General features: G+C 39.9%; 1 protein-coding gene across 1 annotated transcript in view; it reads left to right on the top strand.

Annotated features, from left to right (window-relative positions):
• Window positions 1-19,948, top strand: part of LOC135461261 (intermembrane lipid transfer protein VPS13D-like) — a 73,773-nt gene that overhangs the window by 10,506 nt on the left and 43,319 nt on the right. Inside the window, 25 exon segments of the mRNA XM_064738269.1 lie at window positions 146-374; window positions 872-1,006; window positions 1,510-1,688; window positions 2,138-2,301; window positions 3,020-3,147; window positions 3,934-4,022; window positions 4,840-5,029; window positions 5,315-5,459; window positions 5,858-5,989; window positions 6,475-6,565; window positions 7,293-7,432; window positions 8,396-8,520; window positions 9,156-9,321; window positions 9,627-9,799; window positions 10,402-10,608; window positions 11,298-11,428; window positions 12,149-12,290; window positions 12,616-14,002; window positions 14,004-14,301; window positions 14,303-14,453; window positions 15,144-15,286; window positions 16,071-16,251; window positions 16,806-17,064; window positions 17,493-17,673; window positions 18,391-19,176. Coding sequence (XP_064594339.1) covers window positions 146-374; window positions 872-1,006; window positions 1,510-1,688; window positions 2,138-2,301; window positions 3,020-3,147; window positions 3,934-4,022; window positions 4,840-5,029; window positions 5,315-5,459; window positions 5,858-5,989; window positions 6,475-6,565; window positions 7,293-7,432; window positions 8,396-8,520; window positions 9,156-9,321; window positions 9,627-9,799; window positions 10,402-10,608; window positions 11,298-11,428; window positions 12,149-12,290; window positions 12,616-14,002; window positions 14,004-14,301; window positions 14,303-14,453; window positions 15,144-15,286; window positions 16,071-16,251; window positions 16,806-17,064; window positions 17,493-17,673; window positions 18,391-19,176 — 5,952 coding nt within the window.

Here is a 19,948-nt window from a genome sequence, read left to right as displayed (position 1 = left end):
ATATTTTTGCCTTGTTCATGTTATTGATACATGTAACTGTTACTGTGGAAAAAACTAGATTAACATAGCCCATCTTGTGGCCAGCACTGGTGTTAAAAATTGAAATACATATATAATGCCACAATACACATACATTGCTCTCTAGGATGAAGTGGAGAGGACAGAGCATGAAGAAAAGAAAGCCACAGCATCTAGCACGTCTCTCCCTCCACCAAATGAAGAGTCGTCCCAGGGTGGAGGAGGTCTCTTCCAGGGCTGGTTCCCAGGGTGGGGTGGCTGGTACGGCCGGGGGTCACAGCCAGCCAGCACAACAGAGCGTCATCATACGGCTCAGAGTGTAGGGGAACCACCTTCGCACTCAGACCTACAGATAGGTATGTATGATTTTAACAAAGTCTATAGCTGCATTTTAAGGTGAGAACAATTAAATACAGCTTGATCAAACTTTTGTTTATTGCACATTTCCATGAAAAACAGGCTTTGGTTCCTGTTCTGTAACTGCTTTAGATGTTGTTTGAAAGTTTGAAAACCACACTGATTCAGGCATAAGCTTTGCATATTTATTTATTTCTAATATTGTCTGATTTTGATTTTAAGATTTGTGCAGATTCATTTTGAGTCTTCTGAAATCAAGTTTGCGAATGAGCTTGATCCTTGCATAAGTTTCGCGTATTTATCATGTGATATAAATTTTGTGTAAATTTATGTCTTGTGAGGAGAAACAAAATATCTTCATACACAATACAGTCAGTTATTGCCTCTGTGGGTTCAGTAATACAGGCACCTACATTGGAAGAAGCAACTAGAAGTAAATAAACACAGTTGTAGTTAAATGGCTATTGTATGTTTTTTTTGTTTTTTTTTCACACAGAGCAGGAGATCAGAGATGTGATACAAAACAGTGCAGAAGACAACACCTTGTTGAGAAGAGATGCAGTGTTTGCTGTGCTAAATTTTACTCTCAAGAGTGGCTCATTCTCTCTAAAGGCGAGCGATTTTAAAACAGGTGGGTTTTATCCCTGACATGTTGTTTCTGTTTGTAATCAGTTGTATTCTCTATCCCATAAAAGCATGCATTTTGCCCACAAAAGGCAAATAACTACAGACGGACATAAATGGTTTACAAATGTTGCATTGTATGCAATGAAAACTTTTTACCCGGCATATGCTGTGGTTGAAGGTATGAAAATTCATTTCAAGGAAAATGGTGCAGTTTATGATGTTGTGAGATTTATTTGATTTGATCCTATCCGGCCGTATGTGGGCAGGTCTGCAACCTGTGGATGGTCGTGGTTTCCCCCAAGCTCTGCCCGGTTTCCTCCCACCATAATGCTGGCTGCTGTCATATGAGTGAAATATTCTTGAGTACGGCGTAAACACTAATGAAATAAATAAATAAATTTTTGATTTAATTTGAATGTTGAATGAGTATGGCATTAAAGGACATTTAAATAAATTCACTTGATTCACTTGTGTTACATAGTGTATCTCCCTCCTCCTCTCCCCCAGGAGCATCCAGCAGCAATCAGAGTATCTTAGAGATGGAGTGTACGGCAATCACGTCCACGGTGGTATCCCGACCCAGGACCGGGGCCCTCAAGTTTGACATCAGTATTGGAGGGCTGTACTTACGTGATCGCATGACAAAGGGCACAATATTCAACACACTGGTGGCACCTCAGACAGTTGCACGTGTTTGTTTCTTGTTTGTACATATAATTACATGTGTAATAGTTCATTCTGTAACAGATTATGGTGTGAAATGCTAATAAAAAAATACATGTAAATAAAATAAGGTAATATTTTTCATTTCAGATTAGTGTTTTGTCCAGTCATATTTCAGTGGTAAACTTAAGGAAAACAAGCATTCTGGAAATATTGCTTCCAATTTTAGCCATCTGAATAATTGACATAAAGCCCATAACAGGAGAAAAACCATAACTGTGTCAAACATGGATGACATAATCCAAGTATCGAATTTGATCTGTGACTTAATAATAATTTGTAATAACAAAAAAAGCCTGGAAAAGTGTTTCATGATGGGCTGAAGGACAAATGATCTGAGAGACATGTTGGCCTGTCTCACCACCAGTAGGAAGCTCATTATAAAGGTAATTTTGTTTTTTGCTGATCACAGGATAGAGTTCAGAACCGGCCAATGTCCAATGTCCAGCGTCCAATGTCTACGGCTTCAAAGAGTTCAGGGTTTGGCCTGTTCAACCCAATCACCAAACCTGATGATGGCAAGTTATTCCAGCTGAGCTGGGAGAGAAAACCACCAGGCACTGATGCTTATTACAGGTACTTTTCCTCATTTGTTTGACTCTGTTTAGGAATGTTTTTGGTTGTAGATGGCCAAACGACTGAACCATAGAGGTAAGAATTTATCAGATGGTTTTGGAGATGGTACATTGTGGCCTTCACCTTATTGGTCATTGGAGGTCACATTCGTTCACAGGAGGTCAAAGAAAAGAAGGCGAGTATTCCTTTATATCTCGTGTTCCAGTTTCTTTTCCTGGGTAACTTCAAATAACTAGTGGCACTGTAGCACAGTGTAAAGTTGCATCAACATCTAGAACCATATTGGTTGAGGTTGACCATCTTCTCAGTATGTTCACCTCTGTAAAGTGTACTTTGCATTTGTATGCACAGTAATATCTGAAAGTAATCTTATAATAATTTAAAATGAAATCATTTGAATTTTATAGCTAATTTGTTTCATGGGCAGCACATTTTTCCGATGAACCTTAAATTTCATTTATCTACGAGCTATTACATGTATCAAGAAATAAAAATAACTGTACAAGAGAGAATATGCATATTCTCATATGTCAGTGGTCTATCAGCTGAGGTAAGAGCAGTATGCACGGTTACACTATAGACAAGAGAACAATTGCACAGCCTTTGACAGAGATTCTTAAAGTGAAGACTTTTGTCCTGGCCTCTGTGCTAATCTCTGTTTGCGCGTACATTTTAAAGACATTTCTAATATCTGACGATCGACTGTGTTTTCTTATAGGTTGAGTATGCAGACGAAGCCGTTTGACATTGTCTACAATCCTGCTGCTGCCAAAAGAGTGTCTGATTTCTTCACTAACCCAAACAAACTGGGCATGGCATCCAATCCCTCAGGACTTAAGCTCACAGGTTATCCCTTATTTCTCTTCATTTAGATGGGCTTATATGATGTTATATGTTTACTATGAGGAATCTGCCTTAGTTGTGGACACTCGAGAACCCACTGAAATATGATAGTGTTCGTTGACTTGGGAACAACATGTCTTAAAACACTACAGACTAAGATTCTTTATCTTTTTGTTCTTGTTTTTGTTTGACGCCTTGTTCAAGAATTTTGCACATATATGGTAGGGACCAGTATCTTATGGGTGTAGAAATCCAGAGCACCTGGAGTAAACCACCAACCTTTGTACTGGAGGACTTTTCCACTTGCAACAATATGTCGTTTTAGTTTAAAGCAAGCGGTCTCTTAACAAACTTCATGAAATAGTACCATCAATTGTTAGTTACCACCAATGCCTAGAGAACACTGGAAGCAGGGGAAAATAACATGTTCTTTAGAGTTGAAAGACATTTTTGCTGATATAGATTAGTCAGCTCTGAAGCTCAAGTACTACAGGATATAAACAATACCTGGCATGAGATTCACATCTCTTACATCTCATTATTGCAATATATAGTAAGAGTATGGGTGGTACATATTTTAGTGAATGCGTAGAAAGCGACATTGACCACTGACTTCATAATTTGTTGATATTGTTTTTGCTCAGGCTAATGAAAATATCTCTTGACCTCATTAAGAGCATATAATTGTAAAAAGTATTTCTAAAAATATTGAATCTTGTAGTGATTTACCTTATCTTGATAAGAGATATTTTAAATAATTTGTTGTGTTATGTATGTGTTGTGTTCCAGCTGCGGCCCGTACTCGTATTGAGAGGATGAAGGAACAGACCAAAGTGGAGCTTAAACACACCCTGGACAGCCTGATGGAGGGAGAAGCGGTACTGACATCTTGTTTAGTTATTTGATTCTTGTTTAAAGAATTTCACTTTCATGTACCTTGACATATAAGTTTTATGAGTGGAGGTTACCTGAGTGTCCGGAATAAACCACCCACATTTGAGGAGTTCCTGACGAACTCTTCCACGTGACAAAATTTCATAGTGATTTAAGACATGCGGTCTTTATGCAAGACTACATAAGAGCACTCTTGGCTCTTGGTTCTTACACAAATGCCCCAAGAACAATGGAGAACTCGTAAAACTCCCGCCTATATCAAGACGGTCGAAAGCTGTGAACTCATTTGTTCTTTCCTTTATTGCATTACAATTATGGGTGTACGTGTGCTCATGAAACATATGTGAAGTACACACACACTGCAACGTCACAGAAGAAAATGCTGCATTCTACTGGAACGTCATTTGAAACTTCTGTGTAGCTCGCCATCAAGTCTTCCATTGAAGCAGGGAAAGTTACCCGGTTGGATTAATCTGGTGACTTTTTTCAAACGATGGAGAGTTTGACCAATCGTAATGCTAGCCCCCATCATATAAATAAAATATTCATGAGTACAGTGTAGAAACACCTATTATATGAATAAACTCACAGAGGACACCTCAAATACTTGGCAAACTATAAAATGAATAACATAGTTACAAGTTCATCCCTTTTTGTGGCAATAATTTTTGTTGTTTCCCTGCTTAGCTGCATGACCAAGAGATGGATGAGATATGAATTAGATTTTGAATGGTGCACCACATTTTTGTCATGCAAACTGTAAATGTTAACTAACAAACTGTGCAATTGTCCATGTTGTAGAAGCCGACTAACAGATGGGAGGTAAACCTGGACATCTCGGCCCCACAGTTTATCATTCCTGAGGACTTCTGTGATGCTAACTCTAGTATGGTGGTGCTGAACCTGGGCAACTTGCGCTTCCATAACAGTGCCCCAAAACCCGAGCCCACAACCCCTGGGGAGTCCACAGATGAAGATCAGACATCAGAGGGTACAGAAAACCATACTTCCAAAGTTGACTAGTTTAAAAGAGAAGTAAACTCTGAAATAATGTTGAAGTTAAAAAATTTTTAAGTTTTATTTTGATCAAATTTCAATTTTTTTTTGATAATCTAAACTCAGTATGATTACGAATACTTGGCTGTTCATACTGGCTTTCTCTCTGGTTGTACATGGGAAGGCCTGTCAGCAACCTGCGAATGGTTGTAGGATTCCTCACACATGTCATATTTAGCATGTTATACTGGTGTGGTATTAATGGGAATCACTACTGCAGATGACTTCATGACGCCACTGTCCACTCCGCCAAATGAGATGGTGGAGCAGGCCGAGGTTCCAAAGACCAAGACAGCCCCTGCCCCAGACTTCTCCCAGCTTCAAAACCTCTCAGAATCAGCTCTACGCCAGAGACTCTATGAGAAGTAAGATGAATGCCTACCCTGATTTCTCCACTTTTCCATGTGTGATTTATTTGGCATAATCTGATATCCGTTTTACTGACTAAGAGAAAGACAGAGTTAGATAAAGCCCTGATGATGGTATAATAAATGGTAAAATTTAGCCAAAAAAAAAAAAAAAGAATGTATGAACAGACATTGTTCAAAGGGCATTTGGATAAGATATTGAATGTCAGTAAACCTTAGGTGTTCAAAACATGTATGTGTCCAATTTCATGAAAAAACACTTTGTTAAGTAAACCCTTCGCTACCTTGACAGTGTATGTTATAGAGATATAAAATGCCCTTAGTTAAGGGCTATTCTTCATGAAACCTGTCATTGGACCTGAAACAAGTCTTAATAACAATCTTAATTGTTTCAGATATATCTTGGAATTGTCTGACCTTCAAGTATTGGTGGGCAAGGCCAAAGACAACTGGAGACACGCCCACTTCAAAGGGACCAGTCATTTACACGTGATTGATAGATTCAGCATTTCCCTCCTCTTTGAAAGGTACTTACATGTATAATTTTATGCAATATCTATTCATTTTGACAGACAAGTTTTTGCTTAGTTTATAGGTTGTCACAAGCATCTTTATGATTTTATCTTCTTTTTATTTGATATTTCATATAATGAATAATCTAACTTGTATTATGTGGTTAGTTATGTTATGAATTTACACCAGTAGAAGAAACTACCTTTGTTGTGTAACATCCAAGCATTGAAGCCCAGTAAATTCATTCCCTTAAGTTTAAGATTGCTCTGTAGGTTCAGTAAATGGAAATTAACAAAGACAAGAACATTCAACTCTGAATTTTGGCTTTTCTGTGGGCTTGTGTCCAAAAATGAATAAATTCTGTGAAACAGTTCTTCCAAAACACATAAATCCCCTCGTTGAAGAAGGGTTAAGTTGTGATTTTATAACGGCTTGTTTATGTTGAGTACATGTGAGTGAGTTTCATATAATTGTGAGTTGGTTTTGTTTGTTTTTTCAGACGTTTATTGTTTACCACAGATCCTCAGTGGCCCAGTGCCACCTTATCAGGGACGCTTCCCAGTTTGACTGTTCACATCAACGAACAAAAGGTGGGTGACAGTTCTGATGCAGTCTGCATTTCAGCAGTCTTCAGTTTTCCACCAGTGGACTTTTGAGTTCAAAACTGGGTGGCTGTATGGGCACAGGTACCCCACAAGACTGCCAGACTTTAATAAGCGACGGCATAAATTCCATTTGTGATCCCTTGGCTTACTTCATGTGAAGAAGTTTGTTGTGTATTTACAAAGTATGTTTTATTTTCTTTGCTCTTTTTGTCCTCCTCCACTTTCAAATAGCGGACTATTTATGCCTTTTAAATACCAGTAAATACCTAAATTACCTTTTAAATACATGTAAATATCTAAATTACCTTTCAAATACCAATATATATCTAAATTCTCAATTTTACAAAGTTGTCACAACACTGCATCAAGGTCCTTTACCATGGTGATGTATCTCTTCACTGTGTTTTCATGGAAGTTGTGGCTGGTTCAGTTTGTGACTGCTTTGTAAAGAAGAACAGAAGTGTGATCCAGATAACAAGTTTTCGGATAATCTTAGCATTGTGACATTGCGGTGTTTTCATTGATATTTTGATGGTAGAACGCTGGAGCTTGGTATCGGTTATCTTTCGGAAGGAGTGGAGAAATCTGGTGGGCATCAGCAAGTACTGTATTCTAATTGTGATAAATAAAACTATTAGAGAGTACATGTATTTCTTGAGTGCTGTCTTTCTTACAGACTGATGTACATATATTAATGCATGTGTATGTTCAGGTGCAAGCCTTGAGAACATGTATGTCTCTGGTTACTGGAGATGGGAAGCCTTCAGCCAAGGCTTCATGCTCGACTGACTCCAGCCCTGGTATTTCAAGGTCCCCTGAGGGTTTAGCGGCGAACCAGAGTGCCACTAACAGGTCAGATCTTTACAATAAAATGTCAGTGTGTTCTCTATCTCGGAAAAAGGTTTAAACTGTGTTTAGGAACATGGAACAAAAAAAACTGAATATACAGATGGACAGCTGGCTTTTTTAAAATCTGTTCATGTATTTATAATAGCATAAAATCCTAATTAGAAATTCTGATTGTGCACATAAGCAGGTTGATATGAATACCACCATATCAAGGTAACTTAAGTGTAAATTTATGTAATCAGATATGAATATCACCATGTGAAGGTAATTTAAGTGTAAATGTATGTAATCAGATATGAATACCACCATGTGAAGGTAACTTAAATGTAAATGTATGGAATCAGATATGAATACCACCATGTGAAGGTAACTTCAGTGTAAACGTATGGAATCAGATATGAATACCACCATGTGAAGGTAACTTAAATGTAAATGTATGGAATCAGATATGAATACCACCATGTGAAGGTAACTTAAATGTAAATGTATGGAATCAGATATGAATACCACCATGTGAAGGTAACTTAAGTGTAAATGTATGGAATTAGATTCCACAAAGCCATTTTTGACTTAAGTCATAATCTGAAATATGATGATGAAAATGTGCCAGGTTCAATTTGTGACTGCGCCGTAAAAAGCTTACTTTTGGACTTTTAAGAATTAAATGCAATGTTTTCAAAACCACATGAATGTTATCTTCAGACAACTCTGTCATAACCCAACTTCCATTACCATAACCTAAGTATTGTTCGTGAGATTTGAATTTTGTCTTTAGTCAGAAATGGCTTTGTGGCATCAGCTGTAGAATATGAAATATGAAATAACTCATATTAAATTCTGTTATGGTTCTGTAGATGTGGATTCCATGTTGTTGTTTTTTTTAATGTAAAGGTTGTGATGGTTCACTAGTTTGAGATGACCCACAAAGCCGGTATAATATGACACTAGTGTGGTTTACCTTTGCAGATTACCCAGTGGGAGTTCTATAGGAGGAGCAGGGGAGGGGTCAGAGCGTGAGATGGTGGAACAGTCCCGCTGGCTCATGATGCAGTTTACTATCAGGGAGGCTTCACTACAGATACAGAGTCAAGGTAACACCTGTCTGATTTCACTGCTAAACTTAGCTTGTAACAAATTTAAAGCCTTTACCATTTTACTACTGATAATGATGGGTTTTCAAGCCACAAGTTACGGCAGCACAGTTGCTCATCATCCATCAATTCATACCTGAATTGTGTTTTGCTGTGAAGTGAAATGCTTTAATTGTGCCAGAATATTGAAGTATGTACTGTGGCATCATTACAGCAGAAAGGAACTTGTTTATAGTGTCTTTAAATCAATACATTATTACTAAAGTTTCATAGGTGAATCCGAAAATGTCTTCCCGTGGAGTCCTGAATTTTTTTGGAGCTCCTTTTTTTCTGGTCCCATCTGCTAATCTCAGCCATGAAATTTTCCATGTTTATTCAATGTACTGCAAAGGGCTGTGGGTTTCCTCCCACCATCATGACAGCTGCCCTCATAAAGTGCAATCAAAGAGATAAATTTATTCAATGTAAAATATGATTGTCTTATGAATCAATCTCAGAAATTCCTTTTTGATACTTGATACAGAAAACTTGATAAAGTTTTTCAGCCTTCAGCACACCATATTACTAATGAGTGATTAAAAGTTGGTTTTAGAATGCACAATATGTGTAACTGTCTCTGTGTGATATCTCCACAGGTAAAGCCATCGCAGAGCTGCAGGTGGGAGGGGTGAGAGCCACCCTGACTCAGAGATCTGATACCACCTCCGTCTCCTTCACTGTGCACAGCTTACTGGTTGTTGATGCAGTACAAACATTTGGGCAGGACTTTGAGCTATTAGTAGCATCACACAAAAACTTATGGTATGTGATCTTCTCTTGTTCTGATTTAGTGATGTTGTTAATTAATAATCTAGAATTTTTGCTGTATTTATTCCTTTCACTTTTTTTTTCAACCAAGGCAATGTGCAGTTAACTGTCTTGTTGTTTTCTGTGATAGACATTCTCATGTAAATTTTTCCCTAAGTTTTGGGTGTTGCAGAGTCGTTAAGAAAACACTGTTTATTCATGGGATAAAGTTATTGTCATTATTGACAGGCATTGATCAATGTGAATGTTTATGTATAACCCACTTTATGTTTATCCCTGTTTCTGTTTCTGTGTTTCAGCTTGGACAGTAGAAGTGGCAGTATGCGGGACTCTGACCCTAACTCCCCTGTGTCCCCACAGTCCCCCCGCTCCCCCCAGGAGTCTCCCCAACCCCCATTCTCCAGCAGCACCAGCCTACAGGCCGTACAGGCAGCTCTAACCAGCACATTCCAAGCTCTCACAAACTCAAGAGGTAGATTTTTCAGTTTGTAAAATATTTTCGTAACTCCCATGCAAATTCATTGAGTGTAATCTGTATCATGTGATAGATTTACACCTCTCCGTTGTTGGGTGTGTCAGTATGTTCATTTGTGAGTTAATCTTCCCAGCAGGTTATCTCAACAAATCATTCAAGTGTTAAAGACTGTTAACGTTTGGTACATATTTTTAACACTGTTATTGTCATAGTCTGATCAGTCTTTTTTAAAGAATATCTCTAAATTTTTCCCTAGTTTTACCAGAGTTAACATGTTTTGGATAAATTTTGTAGGTTTTGTGTGTACATTGTGAGCATGTGTATTTCTTGATATTTCGCTTACAATAGTAAACACCTAGTGCAGCCAAGATATAAAATGTGTTAATGTCAAGAAATTCTTCTGCATGTGACTGTAAGTTATGATCATGAATACAACTTTTATTTTCAGTTTTCTGAATGTTGACTGTGTATTATTGTAACAATAGCAAGCACGAACCACAAAACTTCTGTTAATGAAAGTGGTAGTTTTCAAGATCACAGTTAAAATGTGTATTAAATGAATTTTGTTCTGAGAAAAATTTTTTTTGCCATATTTGCAGACAGTAGTGATGATGCTGGCCGGCGTACCAGCCCGAGCGTTCAGCGGTTTGGAGCCCCCTTTCCTCACCCAATGTCTCCTGTCCCTGACTCTGAGGCCCTGATAACACTGGATATTGAGATCATCAGTCCTAACTCGCCTGATAACCCCCCAGGGGAGTGTGGCCTACGGATTGCTAATATACAGTTTAACAATCTGGATGTTATAGGTATGTAGGGTTTTGATTTATTTATTTATTTTATATAATGGTGTTTTATGCTGTACTCCAGAATAGTGTAGGGTTTTGAGATAGTCTGCTTGTTGTTTATAGTTTACTAGCATATGGTTTGTTTGTTTTTTTGTTTTTTTTTTTGATTGGTGTTTATAATCATTTTGTCTTAAGTGTTAAAAGATACTCGGCACTTAAGAAGTTTCCCTTTAATATGTGACAACATTCACATATATGGGTGGAAGAAACCCTGGAATACCCTGAGGAAACCACCAACCATCCACTATACTGAAATCTTAAATTGTTCATGATTTATTTGAGATTCTTCAGTAAAACAAAACAATGAGTAAATATTCTTTTGAACTTTGATAGCTTTCTGTTATCCTTGAATAATTTGTAATGACTGTATTTCACCTAAAGTTTGGCATGTGAAAATGCCTTTTCAGAAGCACATAAAAACCATAAAATGATACTTTTGACACCAACAGTTGCCTTTTTTTGAATTCAAACTTTGCAAAATCCTCTGGAGTAAGACGGATAAATTATTCAGAATCAAGCAAAATGTGTTATTTGACAAATGCTAAACTTTAGGTGAGTGTGAGGTAATCAAACTAGTAAGATCTGGAAAAAAAAATATATTTATATATTATTTATATATTATTTATTATTATATATTTATTTATTTGCAGCAAACCAAGAGACAATTGTTGAAATCCTTGGGTTCTTTAAGAGAATAATGCCTGGAGACATGACCTCTTCAGCAGGTGTGAGTTCTAAGGACACTGCATCAGATGGAGGACCTGTGGCCACAAATACAGAGGTTGGACATACCATATTTCTCGTATAATCTCACATACCATAAATGCATTCATGAGGAGCCCTCAGATTCCTAGCCATAAAATTAATGTTAAACTTTCATGAAAAGACTCCTTTCCTACCGTAAGTGGGAAGATCTGGCAGCAGCCTGCGAATGGTCATGGGTTTCCCTGGGCCCTGTCTGGTTTCCTCCCAATAATGTGGGCCGTTGTTGTATAAGTGAAATATTCTTGAGTTTGATTGGTAAAACACCAATCAAATAAATAAATAAATAAATAAATAAATAAATAATTCTTGAAAAGAACAGGTAACTTGTATTTCTGTGTAAATCATACAAACCCAACAACAAATTATGAATTCAAAGGATTTATTTATTTATTTATTGGACTGTTGAGTAATACATACTCTTTCACTTATACCATTTTGGTCATTGTATGGATGGAGGAAACTGTAGTGCTTAGGTTAAACCACCAGTCTCTGCTCAGTTTCCTCTACACATAATGATGCCTGCTGCTGTGTAAATGAAATATTCCTGACAACAGGCTTAAACGCTAATCAATTAGATAAAGAATTACAAAAAATAAGTAAACCACTGACATTGTCAAGTCACTGATGAATGTGCCATGTGTCTCATACAGACTTACCCACTATATTGGTACGAGACAGGTAGTCCCGGAAAGGTTGCATTAAAAAATATTACAAGTATGAATTTTTCTGATGACAGACGCTGACGAGGACAGAAGTGACTGCTGACTTCAACAAACTGAACATTCTTCTGATGAGGGTGGTGGAAGACAAAGGGGGCAAAAGGGCGAGGAAAGTGGCCACAGCTACACTGTCGTCAGCAAAGATACAGTCCACAATTGGTGAGGAGGGTTTAATATTCCATCCGTGATTGTAAGGTTATGTATCTGAAATACTGTTGTCTTGCATTCTTCATAGAAATTCTGTGAGTAAGGAGATATTTTTCTAAACTTTACATGCTTTTATTATTAAAATGTTTTTAATAAAGTTATGGGGATACAAAGTAACTGGTGAATTTATTATTTCAGATATGTGCTATATTTTTAGATTTCAATCAAAGAGAGAAATAGTGAGGATTTGTTACAGTATTTGTCAAAACAGTCTCCAGTCATCTCAAAATTGAAAATTTAGTCATATTAGTTCCAAAAAAAAATTAACTGTTTTTAGATGAGCACCTTTATGTGGAAGGCTCCCTGGGAGGATTACAGTTCCTGGATGTGACTCCAGAGGGAGGGAAATACCAGAAAGTGTTCAGTGTGGGGCATGACCCTAACCCCCATGGCTCCTACAGGTTTACTCTGGCTCCTAAACCAGACATGTTTCAGACAGCTCACGAATCTTTCACGCCGAGCATGTCCAGAATCTACCAGTCAGACCTGAGAGCCTTTACATTCACTCTTAATAAACCTGGACCGGGTCCGTCTCATGAACCCTCAATACATGCATCCCCAACAAGGCCGTGTGAAGCATCACGGGTTAACTGCAACACTGTAGAGGTCAACCTCAAAATGGCGTCTCTGTGTTATACTCACTGTCCTCGACTGCTCAACGAAATGTCTCAGTGTGCATCAGAGTTCAAGGACTACATGGCTAGGCTGGCTGCCTCTCTGAGGTACGCAGCCACAGAAGTGGCCATGGGCATCGTGCATAAGAGAAGTGATATGAACACCTCTCTATATGGCAGCTCCTCAAGCCTAGACGCACTGCCGATTGGGAGGAAGAAGGGGGAGCAATCTCTGGGTAGAGACTCGTTCTGTCTTGATGACGTCGCTGAGATTCACCCGCCTCCATCTCCATCGCTGAACATTATAATAGACGCCAGACTTGAGTCGCCTGTTATCGTCTTACCCAGGACACCTGTGAGCTCAGAGGCCCTGGTATCTCACCTGGGTACCATCACTATCAGAAACTCTAACCCATGTCAGCCTGATGACTGTGATGATAGTCTAAATATACCCAAGGAGTCTCTGCCCAGTCAAGTAAATAAGGACAGAATGTACATTGAGTTTCAGAACATGAATCTGTATTCAGTGAATGTAGACCAGGACGTGTTTCTGGATTCATCTAAAGAGGCGTGGGGACGAGGTAAAGCCAGCGACATTGGTGGGGGGACACAGAAGCACAACATTCCCATCATCTACGACACGACCATTGAACTATCCATCGATATGATCGACCCCGATTACACCATCATCAATCCAAATGTATCTCAAGACTTCCTCTTGGATGAGGACCTTCACCCACGTACCCATGACTCAATACAAATAGAGAACATTGAAAGTGTAATGCTAGTCAATGCTCGTATTGCGACACCGCTTAACCTGGTTGTGTCAAAAAAAGTGTACGAGCAGATCTTAGAGAGTACGGACAACCTGACATTCGAGGGCGACTCGCCTCTACCCCAGGAGTCACACTCTCTAGGCGTCATTATGGAGGAGAGTCCACGTATCGAGCCCAGTATGTCTGCGCTAAAGCTGGACGGTATTGAGCTGTCCTCCGTGCCGTTTGAGAGTTTTCAAGCTCAGTTAGAAGAGACGCAGAAAGCAGACAGGCCTCTTGTTTATACGGGCTAGGTTTGACGTGCCTGAATTCAACGTTGAGATGCGGGGAGATTTTGGTGAAGGGGAGCAAGGCCTAGTCAACTTGAAACTGCAGAAGTTTTCTATGAACTATGAGAAAAATAATCCGTATAGTACGAAATTTGATCTTGCATTGACGACCTTGGTGATGGAAGATCTGCTTCAGGAACCAGACTCCAAACACCGACTTCTGATGATGTCTAGCGTCCCCAACGAGACACAAGATGCCCAAATGAAGCCTCAAATGTTTCTGTCCACTTCATGTCCAGACAGTTACTATCATTGCACCCACCCCACAAATGCCATCTTCTCTGCCGTCCAGCTTCCATGAACACCAGCAGAACGTCTTCACAGTTCACCAACAGAAATCCAAGCCGTTAATCTGGGCGCATTTCCTTCATTTGGTAAAAAGATCAGCAGTCAAAGGTTGGTGGTTCATTGTTCATTTTCTAGTGTGTTATTTCTTTTAATGCAGTCATTTCCAATGATAACGGTTCCCTTGTTTAGTTTAAGAAGCTATTATGTCATTGAACATGAAAGGAAACTCATTCAAAACTTGTATATATTTTTGGTAATTTTACATAATTTATCTTTATATAATAGATACTACTATACTACATTTGCAAGTCATTCTAAAATTACTGTACCACCTGTTGAGGACGCTGAAATAATCACTGCAAAAAAAACACAAAAAATGCATTACATATATCTTCATGCAATATTTCAGAAATATTAATATTTAACCTCATCCTTCACCTAATTTTTATTAAACATGTTTATCTTAAACCAAGTTTGCAAGCAACTTAAGGATGGTAATGGATCTCCAGCAGGCTCTGCCTGGTTTCTGCCCTCTGTAATGATGGTCAGAGTCATATAATATTAAGATTCAAGTGAATGAATGAATGATTATGGCTTAACGCCACATCGGCAATATTTCAGCCATACCGTGGCGAAAGATTCAAGTGAGAAAGTGAACTAAATCTGATCTGATGTGAGATAGGTTGACCTTGTGTGGAAAGATTTGGAATTAGATAAACTCAAGAAGATTTCCACATGACTATAGTTCAAATGTATGAATTTATAGACACTTGCATTAAATGTGTACCTGTTTCAGAGAGGACTACCCATTAACACCGCCACCATCCCCGCTCTTGTCACGACAGAGGTCTAGGGACGACCCCCCAGAACATGCCCTCGTCCACATCAATGTGGTGCTTATTGATAAGAAATCTCCAGAGTATATGTCTGAATTTAACAGGGTATGTTGTCAACAAGATTAGGCTAGTATAAAGATTGTACATTGTATGTATAGTTAGTGTATTATATATTATGATTATTTATGAGACATATTCTTCATGGAAATCATTGATACTGGTGATTCACCTATTCACTCAAAAACGTTAACATAATAGTGCTGAAGTAAATTTCATAATCGTGTATTAGGGAGGGACCCATATATCCTCCAGTGGGGCCTCCATGGCTCAGTTGGTTAGTGCGCTAGCGCAGTGGAATGACCCAGGAGTCTCTCACCAATGCGGTCGATGTGAGTTTAAGTCCTGTTGGTTTCCTCTCCGTCCGTATGTGGGAAGGTCTGTCAGCAACCTGCGAATGGTCGTGGATTTCCCTCGGGCTCTGCCCGTTTTCCTCCTACCATAATGCTGGCGGTCGTTGTATAAGTGAAATATTCTTGAGTACAACATAAAACACCAATCAAATAAATAAATAAATATATCCTCCGCATTTAATGTACCACTGGTATCTGTAAATGGTAGGTGAAGAGAAAGTGTATCTTCCGTCCTTGCCAGTCAAGATGTTGTTGTTGTTGTTGTTGCAATGAACACATGGAAAAGGGAGCTGCCATTCACTGCTTTCTCACGCGCCTAATAACCCATTGTTGGCATTACCCTTGCACTATATCTTTATATGTTTTTCATTGTACTGATAATATGTATATAAGATACTGTGGAACTTTTTTTTAAACAGCTGAATAATTCATAATTCATAATAAATAAATAAAAATAATAAATGTGCTGTCTGTTGTAGACTAATCGTTTTGTAACGGTTGATTTCAACTGCTTGGACATGACTGTGAACCTACAGACGTGGGTGGTTCTGCTAGACTTCCTGGGGATGGGGGCTAAGATTCATGACACAAGTTCACTGGTGGACGGACGAACAGACAGTCAGGACTCTGACACACTGCCTTCCTTAGAACCTAACAAAGGTAGCCTTCTGAGCTGTGTTAACTCTATAAATTTTTAACAGTATCTTTTAGCATGGCCTGGTGGTCAAGTTTTGGGCCTTTCACTTCGGAAGAAGCCTGATTGCAAAACAGCATCTATTTTTGTGACTATTGTGGATTTGCACTTGCTTTTCTGACAGGTGTATTTTATTCAAACGTTAATATTTGGGCTTCCACTATACTGTATTTTGTGCTGAATTTTTTTAATTACTCATTTTCAACACATTGGCAGTTTGTAAAAGTGGAAAAAGTTTTCATCGTGTAATACTCGATTTACCTGTGGTGTTAGTCCATGGTGATTGAATCAGTGTACAGAGAGTTGGTTATCCCAGACATCTTTGTGAACCTTTGCGCAGTCTAAGGTTTGTTGAATACCACTTGTTTTCCATATGTACATCACACGTGAAGAAATTACTCAATAGCTTGCTAAAGGTAGGTGATTTACCTGGGGCCATCTTGTAAGTGAAAGATTCTTGAGTATCGTGTTCATATGAAGTAAGAACTATCAAATAAATAAAAAGATAAATCTTTTGCAGGTGTGACAGACGATGTAGTGAACACTGAGGTAGATCTGAGTGTCAAGAGCTTGTCCCTCACCCTGAATAAGCCAGAATACGAGCTTGCTAAGGCTAATGTATCCGGGCTTACCGCTCACATGGCTATGAGGGATGAGAACATGACCGTGAAGGGTCAGCTGGGCAGTATCTCCCTTAGAGACCAGTCTCCCCAGGGGAGCCTCTATAGGGAGAGGTTTATGACCGTTGGCCAACATGCCCTCCACTTTGACTTTTTCAAGTGAGTTATTCCTTTGCGGAATTTCTTTGACTTAGAACTCAGAATTATGTTTTCATTGACGAATTGGTGGTGAGAATGTAGGAATTTTCTTTTTCCACACATACTTTGATTAGCCAATTACAAATGAGCTGCACCAGGTATGTTAGTCTGTTCATAACTGCATTTCTGCAAGAGTACATCAAGATTAAATAAATATATATGTTAACATGCTTTAATATGTATGTTGGCTAATTCTTTAAGCCATTTTCATTGAATGTTTAGAATGAGTCAACATCACGAAACTGTGTACAATGTTTCATACTCCCAATATTTGCCAAGTTTAACATGTCAAGATGAGGAGTTGAAAAATGAACACAGGTTGCTACCATTTATCATGTTGGTGGGTAAAAGAAATTAATTCATGTCTTGTAATCGCTCATTTCTTCTAGATACGGTGCACCTGACCCTAACCTGGAGAGAGAGTATGACATCAGTCTGAAGCTGCGCATGGCCTCAGTGAGATATGTCCACACTAACAGGTTCCAGGCAGAAACCTTAGCCTTTTGTCAACACTTCTTACAACTTCAGGATGTGCTGGGAAGGATGAGGGCTGCCTCTGCTGGCAAAAAAGTGAGTTTGAGAAATGCAGTAGTTTTTGGCATGGATTTATTTTACTTATTTGATTGGTGTGGCTCAGTTGGTTAGTGCGCTAGCACAGCATAATGACCCGGGAGCCTCTCACCAGTGTGTTCGCTGTGAGTTCAAGTCCAGTTCATGCTGGCTTTCTCTCAGGCCGTATGTGAGAAGGTCTGCAATCAACCTGCGGATGGTCGTGGCTTTCCCCTGGGCTCTGCCCGGTTTCCTGCCACGATATTGCTGGCTGCGGTCGTATAAGTGAAATATTCTTGAGTACGGCGTAAAACACCAATCTAATGAAATGAATATTATGACTACAAATGGCACATTCCATATATTAGAATGCGCAGTGTCAATCATGCATACGTGTGATGAAAAGTCAACCATTGAATTTATTGATCAAAGACTACGGTATTTGCAGTATATTACATGTGTGTTCGGAAGATAAGACCAGATCCTGGTAGAATAACGTAAGTTTCAGCACCAAGTCTCTGACATTCACTTTTTGGGGCAACGTTTTTATGTTGTTTAATGCAGGTAGAGTTGATTGCAAACTCGTTTAGGAGTTACTTTTCAGGCAGAATTACTTTTCATATCTATATACAAGAGCATTCGTGGCCATGACGATGGAGACAATGTGCCGCCTTCCCACAGAACAGAAACATAACTTGATGAAGTTTTCTATATGTTTATGTTTTGTTTTCACCCTAGGTGAGTGAGACGGCCAGTATTGGGACTCGGCTGCTCCTGGACATGCAGGCAGACACACCTGTTATCCTGGTACCTCACAGTTCCCGCAGCACCGACATCCTCGTCATGGACCTAGGAAACCTCACACTCGCCAATAAGTTCCTGTTTGACGGCCAGCAGGGCACCATCAGGTTCATGTCCACATCTGGGAAGGACACCAGCACCCCACCCCATGCGTCCTCCCCAGGGGATGTGGTTAAGATACTGACTCAGCCCACAGACAACAGCCTTCTCTCTGGCTCTCAGTATGCCCAGGGGATGACGCAGAGCTTGTTTGATGAGTGCTTTCCACCACAGCCTGACGTAGACCCCATGACACGTAGCATCTATGGTAGCCTAGAGCAGGACTTCAGGAGTGAGGACCCCATGACTGGGTCGTCAAACGGGGAGTTCTACGATCCCACAGATCAGTCTGGCACCAATGGCGTTGCTGGGCCATCGACAGAGTTAACCTCAAGCCAGTCAGGCTCAATGAGCACAGATCTCAGCCAGTCATCCTCCAGCAGCTCAGCCAGCCCTACTAGGCCTCTGTCAGCACAGCAGCGGAGGTTAATGTTTCAAGGAAGGGACAGGACTCTCTCATCATATCAGTCTGGCAGTCTGGGTAGTCATGTCTGTCTGCTGGATGTTATGACACTGCTGTTGTCAGACATGGACTTGTTCTCTGCAGAGAGAGTGGATAAACATCTGTATGATGGGAAACTGAGTCAGGATATGGAGTTTCCTTCATGTGTTGTCAAAAGAGTGGTAAGTTGTATAGCCAAGTTGTTTTTGTATCAACCTTCATCAAAACCTGTTATTCACATTAAAATCGATTTTGACTGCATGTTTGTGCAAGACAAAGAATTCCCTGTGACATTTGTGACATTTTGATGTCACTGGACCATGGGGTTGAGGCTGTCCTGAGTTGGGACCATGGGGTTGAGGCTGTCCTGAGTTGGGACCATGGGGTTGAGGTTGTCCTGAGTTGGGACCATGGGGTTGAGGTTGTCCTGAGTTGGGACCATGGGGTTGAGGCTGTCCTGAGTTGGGACCATGGGGTTGAGGCTGTCCTGAGTTGGGACCATGGGGTTGAGGTTGTCGTGAGTTGGGACCATGGGGTTGAGGCTGTCCTGAGTTGGGACCATGGGGTTGAGGCTGTCCTGAGTTGTGACCATGGGGTTGAGGTTGTCCTGAGTTGGCACCATGGGGTTGAGGCTGTCCTGAGTTGGGACCATGGGGTTGAGGCTGTCCTGAGTTGGGACCATGGGGTTGAGGCTGTCCTGAGTTGGGACCATGGGGTTGAGGTTGTCCTGAGTTGTGACCATGGGGTTGAGGTTGTCCTGAGTTGGCACCATGGGGTTGAAGCTGTCCTGAGTTGGGACCATGGGGTTGAGGCTGTCCTGAGTTGGCACCATGGGGTTGAAGCTGTCCTGAGTTGGGACCATGGGGTTGAGGCTGTCGTAAGTTGGGACCATGAGGTCGAGGCTGTCATGAGAGTTTTAGGCTAACCAGCTTAAGCTGAATTTGAATACACAGT

The sequence above is a fragment of the Liolophura sinensis genome, chromosome 1, assembly GCF_032854445.1.
Source record: "Liolophura sinensis isolate JHLJ2023 chromosome 1, CUHK_Ljap_v2, whole genome shotgun sequence".
Taxonomy (NCBI): domain Eukaryota; kingdom Metazoa; phylum Mollusca; class Polyplacophora; order Chitonida; family Chitonidae; genus Liolophura; species Liolophura sinensis.
Note: the sequence above shows the minus strand (reverse complement) of the source record. Positions and strands in the feature narration are given on the sequence as shown.